Source organism: Rhizophagus irregularis, chromosome 1 (genome assembly GCF_026210795.1).
Source record: "Rhizophagus irregularis chromosome 1, complete sequence".
Taxonomy (NCBI): domain Eukaryota; kingdom Fungi; phylum Glomeromycota; class Glomeromycetes; order Glomerales; family Glomeraceae; genus Rhizophagus; species Rhizophagus irregularis.
Genome location: NC_089429.1, coordinates 2,436,241 through 2,457,687, shown reverse-complemented (window position 1 = coordinate 2,457,687; position 21,447 = coordinate 2,436,241). Strand labels below are relative to the sequence as shown.

Here is a 21,447-nt window from a genome sequence, read left to right as displayed (position 1 = left end):
ATGATTATAAATTAAAGTTTACATCAAGCTAATTTTATTAAAAAAATTTGCCACTTTTTTATTTGGGTCTATACTGATTTTCGCCTTACTTCCATTGATTCTGGCTAGTGAACCGGGTCCGATTGATCAACATCTGGAATTTTTTGATTTGTAATCATTCGTAATCATCCGGACCCATGTCTTCTGCCGTCATTATATGGAATCCGAGCTAATTCCACGTCGGATTCAATGGGAACCTGAGGCGAAAATTAGTATAGCCTTTTATTGAGAAAATTGAGATCAAAGTTTCTTTACTATATTGACCGCAGTCTTTTTAATGCATACTAGAACCAATTTTTTTTTAATAAATCAATTAAAGATATATTATTTTGTTTATAATTTTTATTATAAATATTAGGGGCTTAAATTTTATTTTTAATGTTTTTGTTTGTAAAATTTGAAGCAATTTCAATTACATTTTTTTGAATTCCGATTACTTTTGCTACCTTGTAACTAAACAATACGAATTGATAATAGCAGCATGAAGAAGAATGAATAACAATAAGGTTGCCATTGAAAAAAATTTATTAAAAATCGCCATTGAAAAAAAAAATTAAAATCGCCATTGAAAAAAAATTAAAAAATCGTCATTGAAAAAAAATTAAAAAATCGTCATTGAAAAGAAAAAATTAAAATCGCCATTGAAAAAAAATTAAAAAATCGTCATTGAAAAAAAAAATTGAAATCGCCATTGAAAAAAAATTAAAAAATCGCCATTGAAAAAAAATTAAAAAATCGTTGTTGAAAAAAAAAAATGTGCATTGGAGATCAGTAGTACAAAATATATAGCCACTTTATAATATTTGTTAAATGAGGATGCGAATTTGCCAATAATATTCGAGAGTCTTGTCATTAAACAGATTTTGCATATCTAAATAAATAAATTTACGTATTATTAAAACGAATGTCGGAATAGAGTCAATATCGAAAATAATCTTTAGTGGAAACTGGAACCACCAAATATTTGCTTCGCGAATGGATTGTTTGTGTTTTGTCTTGGTAACTTTCTAATAAGATATAATAGTGGATAAGTATTGGCATATCTTATTTGACGATTATTTCTTCGTCTACGAAGAATACGATTTATGTACGATGATTTGATCATGGAAGTCGATTCAGAATCCATATCTTCTCTTTTATACGGAGAACTAATTAAAATAATAGACAATAATGGCGGAATTAAAAAATAATTCATTAAAAAATACTTTTTTTTTTTCCTCTTTCTTAAAACTTACCATTTTAAAGTCTTTGGAAAAACGATTTCGTTTCCATTTCCATTGACAGATTGAGAATCAATATTAGAGAATGATGGTTGTTTCATTTTTTTTCGTGAATCGAATTTTATTTTAAAATCAAAAGTTACTTTCCAGAAAGTGTATCTCGATTTTTTTTTAATTTGAAGGAGAGAACTGATAAACAACCACAGTATTTTAAAAGTAAAGCAGGAAAAAAGGGATTATGGAAAAAAAGGTATTATTTTTGCTGTTAAATGATAAGAGTGCCATTTTTATAAAAAAAAAAATTTTTTTTTTTAATAAGAATTCTTTTTTTGATCCCTTCACTTTAGCGAAATTTTTTTTTTTTTAATATATGCAATTACGTAATTAATTTTTTAATATATGTATTGATTTTAATTTTATGCAATTTTTTTTTTCACGATTTTAATTTTATGCAGTTATGTAATTTTTTTTTTTTGTTTGGCAAATGATCGTTTATAAATAACTAAGTAAAATCGACACTTTGATGCTTTCCATTTATGTATATTTATATAATATCAGATGTACAATGTCATGAAGTCATGAAGAAATGAAAAATTATTTAATATTTTTTTTTTATTGTACAATCAGACTTACAATCAGACAAAAAAAAAATATTTTTTTTTTGTTACGCTAATCTTTTCATAAATGAAAAAAAAATTATATAATATACGGCTGTACGGAAATTTTTTTTTGATAAAGAAAATCTTGTAATATATACAAAAAAGTGTAAATTGAATATTATATAGTATACTATGTTGTATAACAGTGCCCGGCCCGGATAATTACATTATAGAATTACGAAAGGTATAATGTATATTTTAAAGGTCGTTCAACAACACGGACCAAATCACATGATTTGAGATTTTGCAATTATCATGTGATTATAAGTCAGAAAATAAGTTTTCGTTTTTCGATTAGTTGGTTTTTTACAAGATATCACAATACCTTCATTAAAAATATATTCCATAAAAAATACGACAAAAAAAACTTAAGTTTTCAATCGTCCTAAACCATTTTTAGTATATGATCGTCAAATCGATTACGTAATTTAAACCTGAAAACACGTAATCGATTGAACCCTGGATTTACCTGTGGAGATCTCCCATATATTCCATTTTACACAGTATCTAAGTCATAATGTCGATTTCCAAATGACAGTACGATGGGAAAGGCTAACATTCTTGTTTGGACCTTGAAACAATGAAACATTGTGATGCCGGTGGAATTTGGAAAAAAATCTGAAAGGTAAAAAGATTTTAATAAACTTCTCTTCTAACATAAAAAAATCATTAAATAGTTATTAGTTAAAATAATACAATAATATTTATAGATACAATCCTCAACTAAAAAAAATGTAAATTCATAATATTATGTATGAAACTAAAAGGAAAGAAAGAATTAACATAATTGACAATCATATGTAGACTCGTGACTTATTGTAGTAGAAGATAAATATTAATATTTTTTTTCCAAGAATGAAAACACGAGGAATAACATGAAAGAATGATAACAAATAAAAGCAGCGGGTAGTAATAGGCAGAACTTAAACGGTTAATTTCGTCAATTTGGTTAGTTTAATAATATGATATACTGTACATTTTATTTTTATAATTTCATATTACAAAGCAGTGTGTTTGTTACAATATATAATATAATATACTTCGTGTATAATTTATTATATTATACAATATTTATTACACATCGAGCGTCTTGACGGCATGTTCATAGAAATCTGTTTCTATATAGTACTTTGCAAGCAGGTTCTTAAATTCAGCTTGATCGTTAAGATCATTCGTTTCTGTAACACTATCAACATCTTTTTCCGAGTTATTTAGTAATGTACTTCTATCATCTTCCATTTCCTTCAATTCTTTAAGAAATTTCGCTCTATCCTGTTTTATGAATACAAAGCGTGAGACAAACCCAAATGGATCCATCTTGCCGCTACCAAAAAGAAAGACGAAAATTCCAGATATCTTTTTAGCTAGCGTTTTTCTTGAATAATATAACGAGTAACAGTTTTCAATTGTTCAACTTCAAGGGCGGGATATTTTGGCCGTGCACCTCTATTAAGTCTTTGACTACATGGAGCTATTTTTATTAGTTGTTTTTTTATTTTTAATCCACTCACGAAGTTGTTTTGGCTAAATTTCAAACTTATTTCTGTTGATCGTTTACTATGGCCTTTTATCATGATATGCAACTATCATCAGTCTCTAACTTCTCTCGTGCTGACCATTGCCGTCTTTGTTTTGTTGTGACTCTAGCACGACGTGCTTTAAAATTTCGTTACTAAATACAGTATAATAAAATTTTAAAACAAAATCGATTAAAAAAATGTATATAATACTGATACCTTAAAATTTTAAAGATGAAATAAGAAAAAGTTTATAAAAGAATGTAAGAAGGAAACGCGAAAAGAGAAATACAATAGAAAAATATAATATAAAGGATTTTTTTCTCAAAAATGCGGTTTATATCTATGAATGAATAAAATGTAATTAAGAATGTGATTGATTAATAAAAAGGACAATCCGATCTATTATTTTTTTGTGAATATTGAATTTCCTGAACGTGAAAGATTACATTGCAATTCCTCCTGAAAATAAGAATTATAAGTGATACCGGGATTACTTAATTTTTTCAGGATCGGCTGTTTATGTAACAAATACCTCCTTTTTTATATTCACCGATATAACACTAAGCCATTTTGAACAATGAAAGAATCACCGGGCATAAAAAAAAAATAAAAAAAAAATTTTAAGGTACGGTCGTAGCGGTCGTAGTGATAAAAAGGGTTCATTTCATTATATATTAGAGGTCTGCAAACGGGACCCGGAACTCGGAAACCCTAATCCGGGTTTGGGCCGGCAAACTTTCTTACCCGGGCCGGGTCCGGGCAGGCACATGATTTTTCGTTACAGCGAAATATAGTAGACACTTGAAAATTTTTATTGTCGGGATTGTCGGGTACTCGGGTTACTCGACTAGTCTGGTTATTAGAAAAGAAATAACACGGGTATACTTTAATTAAATTTTAATATAACATAATTACATTATATGGTATATATAATTATACTTTATTATACTTATACTACGCCATTATATCGTGTTATATATCTTTTCTAATAACCCGACTAGCCGACAACAAGTCTGCCATGTATAAATGAGCAACTCATCATAATAAAAATATAATGCAAGAATATTACATTCATTCATTTGGTGATCAATAAGATTATTTTTAGCAATGAAGACATGGAAAAATTGAATTTAAATTTTGGTCACGCAGTTGCGCAAAAAGTTAGTTCTCATTCTTTTAAACTGATGAAAAAATCGGATTACTTTTTAATAAAAGATGAATATAAGATGGGCTCATATTAACGCCTTCTCAATAAATTTAAATGATTCAATATAAATGTATTATATTGTAAATGGGACTAAATTAATTAATGAAAACAGAGTTCCTGGGAAAATATGGTAATATAACGAATATCTTAAGAATAAGAACCAAATTTATGTTAATGCAATCAGGAAGTTGCAACATTCTAAATAAGACGCTCAAATTTAGCGATATAACGAGAAAGAATTAAAACTTCATAGTGTGTTAATGAATTTTTAAACAAAATTATATGCGAATTCGTTCTTCAATATTTGGAGAATCCATTAAAAATCTATTAATAAATTTAAAGGGCGGAGGTAATTAAAAAATAATTTTGTAAATTTACTTAATCAGAAATCTTGCAATCTTCTAATAAATTAAAAATAAACAAATTAGATTTTCGCTTGTATGTGATGAAAAAAAAAATGAAAAATTAATACCAAAACTTTCGCTTAATAATGTCATCTCATTATTAAACCCTTTTTCTTCATCAATTATATATTTTGTGCTTAATTCTTTCTTACTTAAAATTTCATTTAGCTTCGCAGAATAATCTATTTTTCTGCTTGTATAACAAGATAATGGATGATTTTTGGTAATAGATTCATTGCCTAAAAAGTTTTAATAAATAAAATCAGATAAAAATAAACTTTTTGCTTAAAGTAAGAAGTAAAATCAATTGTTCAATAAAGATATTAAATCTTTTTTACTTACTAGGAATAGGTTTTCTTTCACACAATCTTTTAATTGGATAATCATTATAATAAGAACCCCAAAAAGAAAAAATTTCACTTAATTCATTAGCTGTTGGTCTTTTATTAGGATCGGAATCCCAGCATTTCTTCATTAATCTTTTATATATTGGCGATGTACCTTCAACAATTTTTGGTCTTAATCCCTCACAAATTTCTAAAGAGAGTATAAAATCATGAGATCTATCATTAAAAGCAGGAACACCAGATGTAAGTTCCCACATAATAATTCCAAAAGAATAAATATCAGCTGCTTTAGTATATGGTTTTCCACGCAAAACTTCTGGAGCAATATAAGGAATTATTCCATAAATTTCATTTAAGTTGGTTTGATTTACAGGTCTGCTTAATCCAAAATCACTTATATGGGTGCTACAATCATCATCCAAAAGTATATTACCACTATGGAAATCACCATGAGCCAAATTGCATTTGTGTAAAATTGAAAGTGCTGCCGCAGCTATCGATAGACCAGTATATTTTTCATCTATATATTTAATTGTTGTTAAATTAGATCTTAAACTCCCCTTACACATTAATCTCATTACTATCATATAATTCAATGTTTCCGGATCTTGAGTTATTCCATATATCTGTACAGTTGAATAATGCCAATGATTTTTCAACTAAAAATTAAATAAGTATAAATAATATAAATTTTTATTAAAACTAGGAAACGGAAACCGTTGTAAGTCCGGAGCGAAAAAAAAGGTTATAAGTAAACCTTTATCTTGTTTATCTGATGTATCACAAATTTATTTCATCTGATGTAGCACGAAATTTCAATGACGTGACGCGTGCGGACAACCGGATATCGTCATGTGACACTATTTGACATAGTCCTTCGAAAACATATATAGTCCTTCGCTTCGCTCCAGACAATAAATAGTGTGTATATTTTTTAAAAACAACTTACTTCATTTAAAAAATTACCATTAATATTTGATGAATTATTTAAGCTCTTTAATGCAACACTCATTTCACCATCCCTATCCCAAATTTTTTTTGTATGATTTATAGATATCATTCCATCTAACCAAATAGCCCTATAAATAGTACTGAACCCGCCTTTAGTAAGATATTTGATATCTCTTAATCTATTATAAGGAATCCATTCTATAATTTTATTACAGTTTCTTACTTTTAGTTGAGTTTCTTGAATGAACTTGTCAACGTATTTATTTCCACTAGTCCATTTATCAAAATTCTGTTGAAATCTTTCTCTAAAACAATCTTTGCAGAAATAATATTTGTTGTTTGGTAGTTTATATTCGGAACACAAACCGCATTTATATCCTTTATGTTTATATTTACTCAAAGTATTTGAGCTGTTATTTCTTAAATTTTTAAAGTTCTTGTTAAATTTTTTAGACATTTTTAAGAATTTCTTGAAAAATAATAATAGTTTTTTAATTGTACAGCATTTACAAGTATTTATGTTAAACACCAATTTCATTTTAAAACGTTTTATGCAAGTTAATTATTAACTCCGCAAATTTTTACGCTCATCGCGAAAGCCTGCCGGAACTCGGGCAATTGATTTTCGGATTTTCATAAGTCCGGCCAAATTATCTTTAATTCCGGCCGAAATTAAGCTGGCCGATGTATGCCAGTGCATTTTATTAAATTAATTACTATAAACCGCAGTAGTATATTTATTCTAGGTGTATAAACCTATGAATTTTAAAATGTTTTAAAGTGAAATACGTCCGACTCGGTAATGAGTAATGACGTTAAACTATTCTGTGAGTAATGTTTGAGAATTGAGTAATAATTGGTTCCTTAACGAAGAGAAGCGATATAATATTTATTTGATTGGAAACGACTTTTATGGTAGATCATTATGATCATTGGTTCTTTATTGAAGATCTGGAAATGTGAATAATTATGCAAGAATTATTGATCAAAAATGATGACTAATTTTTGAAGTTTACATAATGGTTTATATAATGAGGAATAATAATAAGATGGGTGAAATTCCGAACTTAATTGTTCTGTTAGTCAGAATGTACCTAATTATTATTGATTTGAAAAATACAGGAGGGAGAAATTGCCGAATTTTGATTTTGGGAAATAATTTGTTTTATTAATATTTTATGAATTTTATCTGATGAATTTATTTTATTTTATTTTATTTGACTTTTATGATTTTATTAGATGAATTTATTCATCATTTTAGTATTTTAAGTGATGATTTTATTATTCTATTGGATGAATTAATGAGAATTTTATTAATTTCATGAATTATTTTAGAAACCAAGCATGATTATTTGATTTATTTTATATGTTATTAATATTTTATATTATTAAATAAAGGATTCGTTAGTAAAGTCATTGTGGCAAACATGGTTTACCATGGGCATTGTAATATCGACAGTCTATAACCCGACACCAAAATCCCGATAACGGATTGGATCAAAATCCTGACAGTCACAGAATCCCGATGATCTAAAATCTTGACAGCCAAAATCCTGGCTGAGATTTGATCAGATGAATTTGAGATTAGTTTAATTTTTTTAATGCAATTGTTTCTAATTTAGAAGAGAAGGAATAGATCTAGTAATATACTGTACATAATCTTTTTGACTAAGAAAAAATTTTTTTTCTTTTAATAATATAGTAACGTTAATTAATTTGCATTAATATTAATAAAATTTGCAAATAATTTACATTGGTATTAATAAAATTTACAATAAATTAACCGTTACTGCGTTCATTGCATTTTTAAAATTATATTTAAAAAAAAAACTTTGGGATTTTGATTGTCAAGATTTTTAACTGTCGGAATTGGTGATTATTGGGATTTTATTTCAACTGGATTTGGGTTGTTGGGATCTTGGTGTCAGGATTGTAGACTTTCGATTTTATAGTTGTCGGGATTTTGTGGTAAACCCGCATGACTTTACACTGATCTTTTTGCTTTTACACCAAATCGTTATAGTTCTACAGTGGAATGCGCGTTCCATTGAAATTTCATTATGACGTAATAGACGCTAGGGGAACTCTTTCCGTTCCAAAAATTCTCAGGACGAAAAATAGACGGAGGAGTTCAAAGTTTTATTTTAATGATTTTTTCGCATTTCTGAAATCACCAACTGTTTATACACTCCTTTAGTTACATTTTGATACCAGGTTTACCAAAAGTTGAGATTTTTTTTTTTGACAAAATATTTACCTTTATTTGGCATCAAGTCTTAAACCCTATGAAAAAGAAATGTTATTTTAAATACTCATCATATCTTAAAAGATTATATCAAGGGCTATAAAAGTGTGATTTGATTTTTCAAATTGGATTAATATATAAAAAGTTATGCTCATTTTATTTTAGTAAAAAAATTATATTGTAACATATAAAATGTTCTCAATTTGGCCACCACATTCCTGGTTAAAAATTTAATTTTAATGCTTTTCAACATCAAAATAATCACTGAAAAATATGGCAAAGTTATATAAAACTGCAGCATAATCTATCTGATCACTGATCTAGATTCGTCTAAAAAACAAAAATAAATAATAAAAAAAATTATAGTATAGATTATATCGGGAAAAAAAAATTAAAAAAAAATGGAAAGTTTGAAAAAAAAGAAAAAAATTTCTACTTTAGAAAAGACCAACCCGATAAAGAATTTCACTAACCGAGCATTGGATTAACATAAAACTCATTAATTGGCTATTGTAACTTACACATGACCCCAATAGTATATCACACATTTCACATTACACAATTCAATTTATTTATATGGAGTTAATTATATAGATTAATAATTATTTTTATTTATTTATATTTTTTTCGTCTTTTTAGGATCAGATCAGGGTTCGATCGAGATGCTGCAGTGAAATGATAAGCACTGATTTGCTTTTTTTTTAATATTTAATTTAACTTCTTTTAAGATTGACATATTTAGTGTTTACTACGGTACTATATTAAGCGCTAATTTTCATTTCAAAATAATTGTTTTTTTTTTAATTTTTTCTTTTCGTACTTTTAGGATCAGAGACTCGCAGATCCAACGACATTTTCACTGCTGCGGTACTATAGTGATCTCCCCGGTTGATATTTTTTTTTCTGTTGTAATGCCGTAGTATATCTAGTAAATTTATTAATTGTGAGGCGCAGTATTACATTTAGTCTTAGTGTATAAAATTTTAACTTATTTTTATTTTTATTTTAATTGGACCGAGAAGTCGTTAAACTAATAATCACATGGATTAAGGTAATTGGTCCGTGATGACCTTAAACTATTAGTCACGAGAATTAAGGATAAATGAAGATCAGAAAGATACTAAATTGCATGAAATCAAGTGATCTGAGGTGTCAAGTGATTAATTTGTTGATCACTACGTTAATATTATAAATCATAATTCAGGAGTTTATGATGATCAAATGGATACAAAATTAAGATAATGGAAATACTTTAAAACAATGGAAATACTTTAAAAACAATGGAAATACTTTAATAATTTAAATCCATGAATTGAAATTATGAATTTAGTTACACAAAAACAAACATAAAAGGGCGTGAAGATCACCTTTTGGGAGAAATTAGACGAATTTTGTTATGAATTATTTATTTTGTTATTTAATGTTATTAAACCAAGCATATTATTGTATTTATTTATATTATTAATAAAGAGTCATTTTGTTAATACCTGAGGTGGCAAACATAATTCTCTATGGGCTCAGGTGTTACAAGTGGTGCATGCTCCGAGAAAGGAAAAGTGATCATCCTCACATGATCACTACAGGTTATAAGTATAGGATCTCTGAGAAAAGAAAATGATCACCCCCACGTGATCATTAGAAGTTACAAATAAAGGATCGACGAAGTTAAGGAATTATAAAATTAAAAGTTCTAAGTCTTGGTTAAAAAAAAAAGAATTTAAGGTGTATTAATGACAAATTTTAATAAAATAAAGTTAAATATTTTAAAGGATACGTGAAAATAATGGTTACCAATGTAAAAGGCATTAATTTGGGTAAGTATGACCATAAATATATAAAGAGATAATGTTCAAAATTAAATTTTTGATCTAACTTGACCACCGGCTGATAAGTCAATGAAAAATTATTATTATAATAATTTTCATACATATGAACCAAATATGTATGGTAGTAATTGATTATCAAGGGAAATGCGAGGCTAATCAAGTTAGAAGGGGTTTTAATAGAATATTGTAAATAAGTTCCATGAATTAAGGATTAAAAATAATTTTTATAAATAATTGAGGTTAAGTTAAGGATAAAAAAGTGTACCCAAAAAACCGACACTATAAATACGATGGTAGGGTAATTCTGTGTGAACTCAATTGAGGTTTTCTGTGTGATCAATTGAGAATAGTTCGGTGTGAGCTTTTTCTGTGTGAACTCAATTGAGGTATTCTGTGTGATCAATTGAGAATAGTTCTGTGTGAACTTCCAAAAACAATTCTGTGTGAGGGTACCCAAGAAAAATCATGATTAACGTTAACAAAAATTAAAATAATGTTTGCTGGACAAATATGAGAAAATTACAGGAAAGAGATGAATCAAATATGGAATCACATTCCAACTTTAGGTTGGGAATTTCAAGGAAAATGTAAATTTATTTGTACAAACCTGTAAACTACCATACTCAGTAATGAACAAATGAGGTAAAGGCAAGCCCAGTATAGGTCAAATAAAATATAAAAGAAGGATAAAAAGTAAAAGATGTGAAAATTTTTAGAGAATTTTATTAAAAATGGAATGGTACCATGTTTGGAACGCTGAATATATAAACCATAAACAAGAACATGACCTAGGAGTGATAGAACCAGAGGAATGTTTAGCATGTGAAATATGTAACCCAATAGAAAGAGAAGTATCAACGGCATTCAAGAAATTTTGGGATGCTTTGTTTAAATTCGAGGATACAATACTAATGTACAATAATGTAACACATAAAGAATTATTGAATTTATTAAGTATGGACAATAGAGAAAGGGAGGACACAATACATAAAGGAAAATGTAGGAATATAGTAGACAGAATAATTGAATCAATAAGGTACAGACAACAACCAAAAATGAAAGAAAAAGGTTTGAGAATAATAATGGTAGTAATTGTAAGGGATTGTATTGAAGGGAATCTAGAAAATGAGGTATTTGATCGATTAATTGGATGCCCAGAAATAATGGAACATGGATATATTTTAGAAGACTGGGATGTTGAAAATAGATTTCAAAAATTTTGGGAATGGTATAACACAATATTAGAAAATGATACGAAAGCAAAGTATGTAGCACCAGGTGCAATAACACAATTTAGAAAATTGTTATACGTGGAAGAAAGAATAATCGAATTAGGAGAAGATGAAATAGTGTACTTAATAACAAGTATTGATTACGAAGAACCATGGTTATCAATAAAGGAACAGAACCAGAGGTGGGATAGATATATACAAAAAATAGTACAAAGATTTATTGATACCAAACAATTTACAAGGGAACCTGAGGACCCAGAAAGTGATAGTCCTGAAAGTTATGAATTAGAGGACAGTGATGGTAGTATACATTATGAAATAAAAATAGAGGATGATGTCGAATGGACAGTAGAATCATTAAAAAGAAAAATTGAAGAAATGGGTGGAAGGTTCACTGACAAGGATATACAAAGAATGTGGGACCTAAGGATAAGGATAGAATTGATATTAACAGAAGACTTTTTAGGTACATTTTTCGAATTAATGGGACTAAGTGATAAAAAATTAAAAGATGAAATAAATGAATGGTTAACAAAAGAAACATTAATATGTGGAAATTGTAGAAATAGAAAGTTACCTGATATGATAGCAGACATTGGACAATGTAAAAATTGCGAACAAAAAGAATTATTAAAATTAAAGGATGACTTAGAAAAATTAGGATACGAATTAAATGTGTCAGAAATAGAGAGAATGAGAAAATTCAGGATAAGCAATAGTATGATATTAACAACAGAATTTATAGAAAAATATTTCCAGGAAATGGATAAGAATGACAAAGAATTAAGGATAAAATTATATGAATGGATAAATGAAAATACCACATTTTGTAATGAATGTGGAATAAGATGGATAAACAATAAATTTGACGAAGGAAAAACCAAGTGTAGGGATTGTGAGAATGACGAGAATGAAATTGATATCAGGGTCAAAAGATTAAAACAAATATGTGATGATAATAAAATAGAAATAACTAATGGAGAGTTATTGAGGTTAATCAGTATGGGATATACTGATGGAGAAATATTGGATCAAGAATTTATTGAAATATTCCAAGGAAATAAAAATGAATTGGAGAAAAATTTAAGGCGGATATTAAATAAATTTCTAAAACAGCAAGCTGGAATTGAGGATAGTGAAAGTAGTGGAAATGAATCTGATAATGAAAAATCTGATGGATCTGAAAAAGAATCAGATGGATCTGGAAAAGATGGAGAAATTTTAAATCCAAATGAAACCGATAACAATGAAAACTTTGAAGAACCTTATGAAGAAAACATTATAAATAGACCTGGTTTTGACTCAAGTGAAAGTTCAGAATCAAACTCTGAGGATAAAAGTGAAATATCTGATTATAATATAGAAAATTTATTTGAAACACCTATAACACCACCGATACCACCAATCCCACCAATAGTACCAATAATTATGGGAGCAACAAGAGCTGAAGTAAGGGAAGATTTTAGAGCGGCTTTACTAGCAGCAACAGGACATGATATAGGAGGTAATTGGGCTGGATTAGTCGCAGCCAACCCATTAGCAAATGCAATTGAGGATGCAGGGAATGTAGCTGGAGGAATAATTAGTATGCCACAATTTTATGGAAAGGAAGAAGAAGATGTTAATGATTGGGTAAGACAATTTGAAACAGCATTTACTGCCATAGGAAAAGCAGCAGGAGTAAATGGAGCTAGACAAGCAGCAATGGCAGCTACCTGTTTGAAAGGTGCAGCAGCACAATGGTATAATGAAAAGAAGGAAGCAAACAATGGTCATTTGGTAAATTGGCAAGATAACGATAATGATAATGATTTAAAACATAGGATTAAACAAAGATTTACCAGGGAAGATGTTAGAAAAAGGAAAATGTTAGAATTAAGGAAAATAACACAAGGAGTAAATGAAAATGTTGAGGCATATACGATAAGGTTTAGACAAATATTAAGGATAGCTACCAGAGGCCATGCATTAGATGATGAATTACAAGTGGATAATTATATCGAAGGATTAACACCAACATTGGGATATCAAGTCAGAAGACAAAACCCAGCAAATTTAAATGATGCAGTGAATACAGCAAGAAGAGAGGAGGAAGCTACTAATGAATTAATAAGAAAGACACGTGGTATATCAGTTAGTACCCAAAGAAAAGGAATCGATATACAAGATGACAAGCCAAAGAATATATTTGAAAAACCATTGGAGAAAAATTATGAGGATGACCTTGCCGACATGTTTAAAAAATTAGAGGTAAAACTAGTAAATCAACTTGGAGGGCAAAAGAGACCACCAAACAATAATAATAGACAAGGACCACCACCTCGAGCATGTTATAATTGTAAACAACCAGGACATTATGCAAATGAATGTAGGGTAAATAATGGTCAAAGAAACTATGGAAGACCGAATAATCAAAATTATAACAGAAGATCAAATAACTATAATGGAAGACCAAATAACTATAACAGACCACCAAACCACCAAAACAATAATCGAGGATTCAATGTAGTGGAATATGATAATTATAATGACCAATATGACCAATATGATTATGATAGTCAGGATTATCAGGATAATTATGATCAAGGATATAGTTATGACGACCCGTATTATCAAGATAATGATGTAACATTTAACCATGTTGATCAAGATTTTTATACTGGTGAAAGACAAACGAGAAGTAACATAAAAAATAGGTCAAGTGATCGAGATATAGATATGGAAATTGATCAAGAACAAGCACGAAGAAGGAATAATAAATATGCAAGCCAAGAGGAAAGGGCAGCAGCATTACCAAAAAGAGGATTCACTGATGAAAGTCTGAAAAAAGCACAAGAAGCAAGGAGAAATAATAATACATGTGGAAATTGTGGAGAAAGAGGTCACTATGCAAAACAATGTAAAAATGAACGTGTTGAAGGTATTCATAGGACAAGCGCATTTCAAAGAAATATACCAAAATATAACGTATTAGAGGATATGAAAAGTACCAGAGCAAATGCAACTTTTTCACAAATTATAGATATGAGCCCAGAACAAAGAAAAATATATTATGATGGTATGAGAAGGTATCCACAAACAGATTGACTACAAGAATCAATGAATAACATTGAAGCAGAACACTTAACTGCATTAAGGGGTAAATTAATAATAAACCAAGAATTAAAGGACGTAATGTTTGATACAGGAGCAGCAGTAAATGTAATAACTAGTCAGATAATGGATGAAATGGACTTAAAAATTGAGGAACCAAGTACAGTAAGATGTGTGATGATAAATGAGGATAAATTAGCATCTAGGGGTACCACGACAATATACATACAATTTGGGGATAAAGAAATACCCATTAAGGTTGAAATAATTGATTCAGGAAAAAACGAAATTGTGTTAGGAAATGGAGTATTAGATATGTTCAAAGCAAATATAGATTACACAGATAAAACAATAATAATTAGAATGAATGATGAAACTATGGATATACCAGTAAAATACACACAAAGGACCATTAAAGGGTTTGAAGAAACATTTGATGAAGAGGAAATATTAGAAGAATTATACCAGGATGAATTGTATAACATATATGAAGATGACCATGAAGGTCAGGAAGATGAAAATTTTAAAGTATAAGTCTTGGTCAGAATGATACTGAAGAGACGATAAAGAAGCACAAAAGTGACCATGAAAAATTTACTGAAAAATTTAAAGTAGGGGACATAACCAATGAACAAAAAGGTAAATTAAAAGTATTAGTAGAAAAATATAAGGATATATTTGAGTACGATGGTGAAAAATATAATAGGACAAACCTAGTAAAACATGAAATCAGATTAAAAGGGGGTACTGAACCAATAGCCCAAAAGAGGTACAAAGAAAATGATGAAAAAGGTAAATTCATCAGAAAAGAGGTTGACGAGATGTTAAAATTGGGAAAAATTAGAGAATCTAGAAGTCCATGGTCTTCACCAGTGACTTTGGCAGGGAAAAAGTCGGGAAATTATAGATTTTGCATCGACTATAGAAAATTAAATAAAGTTACAATAACAGATGCATATCCATTACCGAGGATTGATGAACAATTAGAAAGGATAAGTTCAGGAAAATGGTTTACCAGTCTAGATTTAGCATCAGGGTTTAATCAGATAGAAATGGCTGAGGAAGATATTGAGAAAACAGCATTCATATGCTCAGCAGGATTATATGAATATAATGTCATGCCATTTGGGTTAACAAATGCACCTGCAAGTTTTCAAAGGTTAATGGATAAAGTATTAAAGGAGTACCTAAACGAATTTGTGATAGTATACATTGATGATATAATGATATATTCGGAAAATTTTGAAGACCACCTAAAACATATAAAGTTAGTGTTAGAAAAATTAAAGGAAGCCAGTTTAATACTAAAGTTAAAGAAATGTATATTTGGAAAAACAGAAATAGAATTTTTAGGACATGTAGTTGGTAAAAATGGATTAAAACCAAGTCCAGGAAAGGTTGAAAAGATTCAAAAATTAACAGCACCTATAAATATAAAAGGTGTAAGGTCAATATTGGGGTTATGTACGTATTATAGAAAATTTATTAAAGATTTTTCAAAAATAGTAAAACCAATAACATCTTTATTGAGAAAAGATGAAAAGTTTGAATGGGGCATCAAACAACATGAAGCATTAGAAATATTAAAAAGGAAATTAACCGAAGAACCGGTGTTAAGACAACCAGATTGGTTAAGGAAATTTATATTAATTACAGATGCTTCAGGAATAGGATTAGGGGCAGTGTTAGCTCAAAAAGATGATAAAGGTCAAGAATACGTAATAGAATATGCCAGTAAAAGTTTAAACAGGACAGAACAAAGATGGCCAATAACTGAACAAGAATGTTATGCAATTGTATGGGGAATACAACATTTCCATAAATACTTGATCAATAGAAAATTTGAAGTAGTGACAGACCATGCAGCTTTGAAAGGATTGATGACTGCAAAAGTACCAAAAGGAAAGAGATCAAGATGGGTCATGGAATTAGAACAGTATGATTTTGAAATAACCCATAGACCAGGAAAAGAAAATAAAAATGCAGATGCCTTATCAAGAATAATATAAATAGATGGGTAAAAGAGTTACTTTTCAAAAATAAAATGGGACCTAAAATAATAATCATATGTGGAGTTGATGGTACTGGAAAAACATTCATTGTAAATAAACTTATAAAAGAATTTGAAAAAGTAGGACAAAGTGTGAGGTTTAACACCTTTAAAAGGAGAAGAGAGGACAATGATAAGTATAAAATACCAAAGAAAGGTATAGAATGGGAATTCAGGAAGGAAGTTGTCGAACAAATCAACAGGAGAATGGAAGAACATGATAATGAGGATTGGTTAATATTAGATAAAAGTCCCTATAGTGAGTACTTTTATCAACAAACACCATCATTCGACAGAGGATACATAACAAGATATGAGAACCACCTATTAGAGAAGGAAGTATTTAGGAACAAAAGGATAATTGATGAATCAATGGTGATATTTTTAGAAAATGAAAAATGTTGGGAAAATTACAAAGGTAGAGAATATTCGAAAAAGGATCAAGGACATAAAACATCATACCCATTGTTAAATGAAGAAAGATATATGGAAATGGTGAAATCATTTAAAGAATGTCAAGATATTTACGAAGGAGAAAAATATGCTAATATTAAAATATCGAATAATGACACAGATTGGGAAAGAGTATATAATAAAGTAATAGAATTAGATGGAGATAAACCACCAATAGAGGTTAAAAATGTTGAAATTAAGGATAACATCAGAGTAACTGATGGTAAAAAGCATATTGAGAAAAATGGTAAAAACATAAGAATAATAGAAGACTTTGAAAAGATGGGAGCACTATATTTAGCTCACAGTCATGAATTATCGGCACATATGGGAATCAAAAGTACTTATGATAATTTAAAAGATAAATATTATTGGGAAAATATGCTGAATGATGTTGGAAGAAATGTACGGACAGTAATGGATGAAAATATCAAAGAAATTAACCTAAGTGATAGAATAGTTGGATTATTAGAAGAACTACCAAAAATCCGACATGAAGCCAAAGAACAAATATTGAAATCTCAAATAAAACAAAAAGAGTATCATGACAGAAAAATAATCAAAGAACACACCTTTGGAATTGGAGATAAAATACTACTCTATGATAAAGCCAAAGCACAACAATTATCTGGAAAATTGGAATCAAAATGGTTGGGACCATTTTACATTCATGAAATACTACCAAACGGAGCCTACAAAATTAAAGATATTAAGGGTGTAATCAAGAAAACACCTGTAAATGGAGAACTATTAAAGACTTACCATACACCGATGAGTAAATGATAACCATCATCGATAGACTTAGAAAAATAAAGATAATTTACAATCATGTGAAATAAAATCACATGACATAAAAATAATTTTGGAAAAATAGGAAAAATTAATGAAAATTCCAAAGAAAGACCTAAGTGAAATCCGGTACAAGAAAACCGTGAAATTCAGAAGAACATATGACAAACCACGGGAACAGCCGCAGGACGCAGCTAAGTCAAGTAACAACGCATGCTTGATTTAGTGGTATAATTCGCACCTACCACTTTGAGACACGAGTTCGATTCTTAGAATAAATTTAATGAGGGCATTAAATTTTCATGCGGGGGATAGTTGTAATGCCGTAGTATATCTAGTAAATTTATTAATTGTGAGGCGCAGTATTACATTTAGTCTTAGTGTATAAAATTTTAACTTATTTTTATTTTTATTTTAATTGGACCGAGAAGTCGTTAAACTAATAATCACATGGATTAAGGTAATTGGTCCGTGATGACCTTAAACTATTAGTCACGAGAATTAAGGATAAATGAAGATCAGAAAGATACTAAATTGCATGAAATCAAGTGATCTGAGGTGTCAAGTGATTAATTTGTTGATCACTACGTTAATATTATAAATCATAATTCAGGAGTTTATGATGATCAAATGGATACAAAATTAAGATAATGGAAATACTTTAAAACAATGGAAATACTTTAAAAACAATGGAAATACTTTAATAATTTAAATCCATGAATTGAAATTATGAATTTAGTTACACAAAAACAAACATAAAAGGGCGTGAAGATCACCTTTTGGGAGAAATTAGACGAATTTTGTTATGAATTATTTATTTTGTTATTTAATGTTATTAAACCAAGCATATTATTGTATTTATTTATATTATTAATAAAGAGTCATTTTGTTAATACCTGAGGTGGCAAACATAATTCTCTATGGGCTCAGGTGTTACACTGTTTATTTTTATTACTGGTACCATGATAAGCGCCGATTCTCATGTTACGATTTTTTTTTTTTAATTTTCCTTACTAAAAAATTTTTTCTCTTAGTTATCGAGAACTCATGAATCAGGAGCTGCACTTACTACAGTAAGTGTCAATTTCTTTTTTTTTCAGTTCTAAATATTTTTTCTAGTTTTACTAATATTTTTAAAAAAAAAAGTTTTTTATTTTCATTCTTTATTTTTCACTGCTGCGGTATTACGATAAGCGCCGTTTTGGGTATTTAATTTAACCAATATTTTTCTTTTCGTGTGAAAAAAAAATTTTATAAACTTTTTAAACCGATCACTCAGTCAAAAAACTTGCTGAAAGAAAAACTAACAAAAACGTTATACACTCTTAATAATAAAACTTAAAAAAAAAATTAAGAATGAAAACGTATTACTAGAAGAAGTTTGAAAAATATCAATAAAAACTTGATACCATTTTTAAAAGTTTATGAAATATGTAAAGCATAAGTCAAAATATCTGTTTAAATAATGAAACTGCCGAGAAAAGGCTACGTAAAAATAGCATTTGTTTTATCTGATTTTCAATTGAAGTGGCTATAGGAAAAGCAATTTATAAATCTTTGGAGTAAGAAAGTCCCGATGGCGCCAGTGCTAGAGGATAAATTAGAAGTTACAGAAGAATTTTTAAGAGAAAGGAAGTATAGTTAGAAGCTAAAGAAAAAGATTTGCCAATGAATAGGTAAAGGAATTTAATTCACTGAATGCAAATTTTACATCAAGACTTAATTATGATCATCCATCACCCATTTTATCACCATTTAGCAATTTGCTGTTCCGAAAGCATTACCAAATTTACGATCAAGAAGTCAAAAAGCATGTCAATGGAGATGATGATAGAGAAAAATAGAGAAATTTTTAAAGAAACAGTTTAACTAAATAGACAAATCAGATATTTTTTTTTAAATAGGTACATTCATTTAATTGTATAGCATTATTTACTATTTAATATCATATTGATGTTTAATAAAATAAATAAAATAATATAAAATACAAACTAATGGACAATTCCAACACTTACTTATATTTAATAATCGAAAAGTTATAAATGATTTATTTAAATTACAAACCAAGAAATTTGTAAAATATTTACTACTCTAGCCTTAGTGTTTAAATAATTCTAAAAATAATACACATTTAATATTTGGATAAAATATAAAAACGGAATTATTTAAATTACAAACTAAGAATCTTGTAAAATATTTCACTAATCTAGTCTTAGTGTTTAGATAAATCCACAAAAAAAAATAAAATAAAGAATAATTTCTGTTGAATGCATGATATCAAATATAACTTAAAAAAGAACTATAAATCTTTTTAAAGTTAATCTTCATCTGTTTTAATATTTAAGTAAATAAAATTAATTTCACATAAATAATTTGCAAGATTAGTTTTTTTTATATATTATAGTACATACCTAATAATGATCTCAGTTCTTTAATTATATAATCATTTAAATCTTCACTTACTTACTTTTACACTAGCTTGTGAATCTTCTCTTTCATTCAATTTTTTACTAGTATTTTCATCTGTTATAAATAATTAAATAAGTAAAATCAATTCCATATAAATAATTTACAAAATTACTTTTTTTTATTGTACACTATAACATACCTAATGATTTCATATCATTAATTAAACAATCATCCAAATCTTCACTAACTGGCCTTTTATTTACTGTTTCATTAATAGTAAAATAACTTGCATAACATGCTTGTGAATCTTCACTTTCAAGAATTTCATTCAATTGTTTACTAGTAAAATCAAGTAAACGACTTGTATAATATGCTTGTGAATGAGATTCAATAGCAAGATCATTATGATGTCCAATTGGTGCATTTATAAATTGCATAACAATGCGTTTAAATTCTTTATTAAGATCTTCAGTATCCAAATAATGAGGAAAAAAAATCCAATTTCTAATAATGTTTCTCACTTCTGATGTAGATGGCCTTTTTGATGGATCTTCATTTTCATCAAATCTACATAACATCGTGGAGTATTTCAATAATTTCAGGCCGTTCACCTTTACAAATACTTATACTAAGATGAATATCATGTGCTTTATTATTAAATGGTGGTACCCCAGATGTAAATTCCCACATAATCATAGAAAAGCTATATATATCACTAGCTGGAGTATAAGATTTGCCTCTTAAAATTTCAGGAGCCATAAATGGTATAACACCATAAATATCATACTTTTTCAAAAATGATTTTACAGGTCGACATAATCCTAAATCACTAATATAAATTTTATCATTATCCTTATTATTATGATTTAAAATATTTCCATCATGAAAATCACAATGAATAAGCTTTTGTTCATGTATCTTATTAAGTCCAGAGATAATTTCATATAACATATATAATTTTCGGTTCCAATTATTTTTGATTATTTCTATCAAATTTCCTCTT

The 21,447-nt window shown here is 28.4% G+C and overlaps 4 protein-coding genes across 4 annotated transcripts; all 4 read right to left on the bottom strand.

Annotated features, from left to right (window-relative positions):
* Positions 1–976: 976 nt before the first annotated feature.
* OCT59_000476 (uncharacterized protein) lies at positions 977–1,360 on the bottom strand (the record flags this gene model as incomplete). Its single annotated transcript, XM_025326352.1, has 2 exons — positions 977–1,187; positions 1,275–1,360. 2 exons carry the CDS (start codon positions 1,358–1,360, stop codon positions 977–979), a joined length of 297 nt encoding a protein of 98 aa, XP_025176394.1.
* A 1,632-nt stretch (positions 1,361–2,992) lies between these two features.
* Positions 2,993–3,235, bottom strand: OCT59_000475 (uncharacterized protein; the record flags this gene model as incomplete). The annotated part of the gene is made up of 1 exon (XM_025326351.2): positions 2,993–3,235. One exon carries the CDS (start codon positions 3,233–3,235, stop codon positions 2,993–2,995), a length of 243 nt encoding a protein of 80 aa, XP_025176393.2.
* Positions 3,236–5,023: 1,788 nt separating this feature from the next.
* Positions 5,024–5,524, bottom strand: OCT59_000474 (uncharacterized protein; the record flags this gene model as incomplete). Its single annotated transcript, XM_066138860.1, has 3 exons — positions 5,024–5,046; positions 5,118–5,288; positions 5,392–5,524. 3 exons carry the CDS (start codon positions 5,522–5,524, stop codon positions 5,024–5,026), a joined length of 327 nt encoding a protein of 108 aa, XP_065988316.1.
* A 14,828-nt stretch (positions 5,525–20,352) lies between these two features.
* OCT59_000473 (uncharacterized protein) lies at positions 20,353–21,022 on the bottom strand (the record flags this gene model as incomplete). The annotated part of the gene is made up of 3 exons (XM_066138859.1): positions 20,353–20,363; positions 20,499–20,558; positions 20,644–21,022. 3 exons carry the CDS (start codon positions 21,020–21,022, stop codon positions 20,353–20,355), a joined length of 450 nt encoding a protein of 149 aa, XP_065988315.1.
* Between the last annotated feature and the right edge of the window lie 425 nt (positions 21,023–21,447).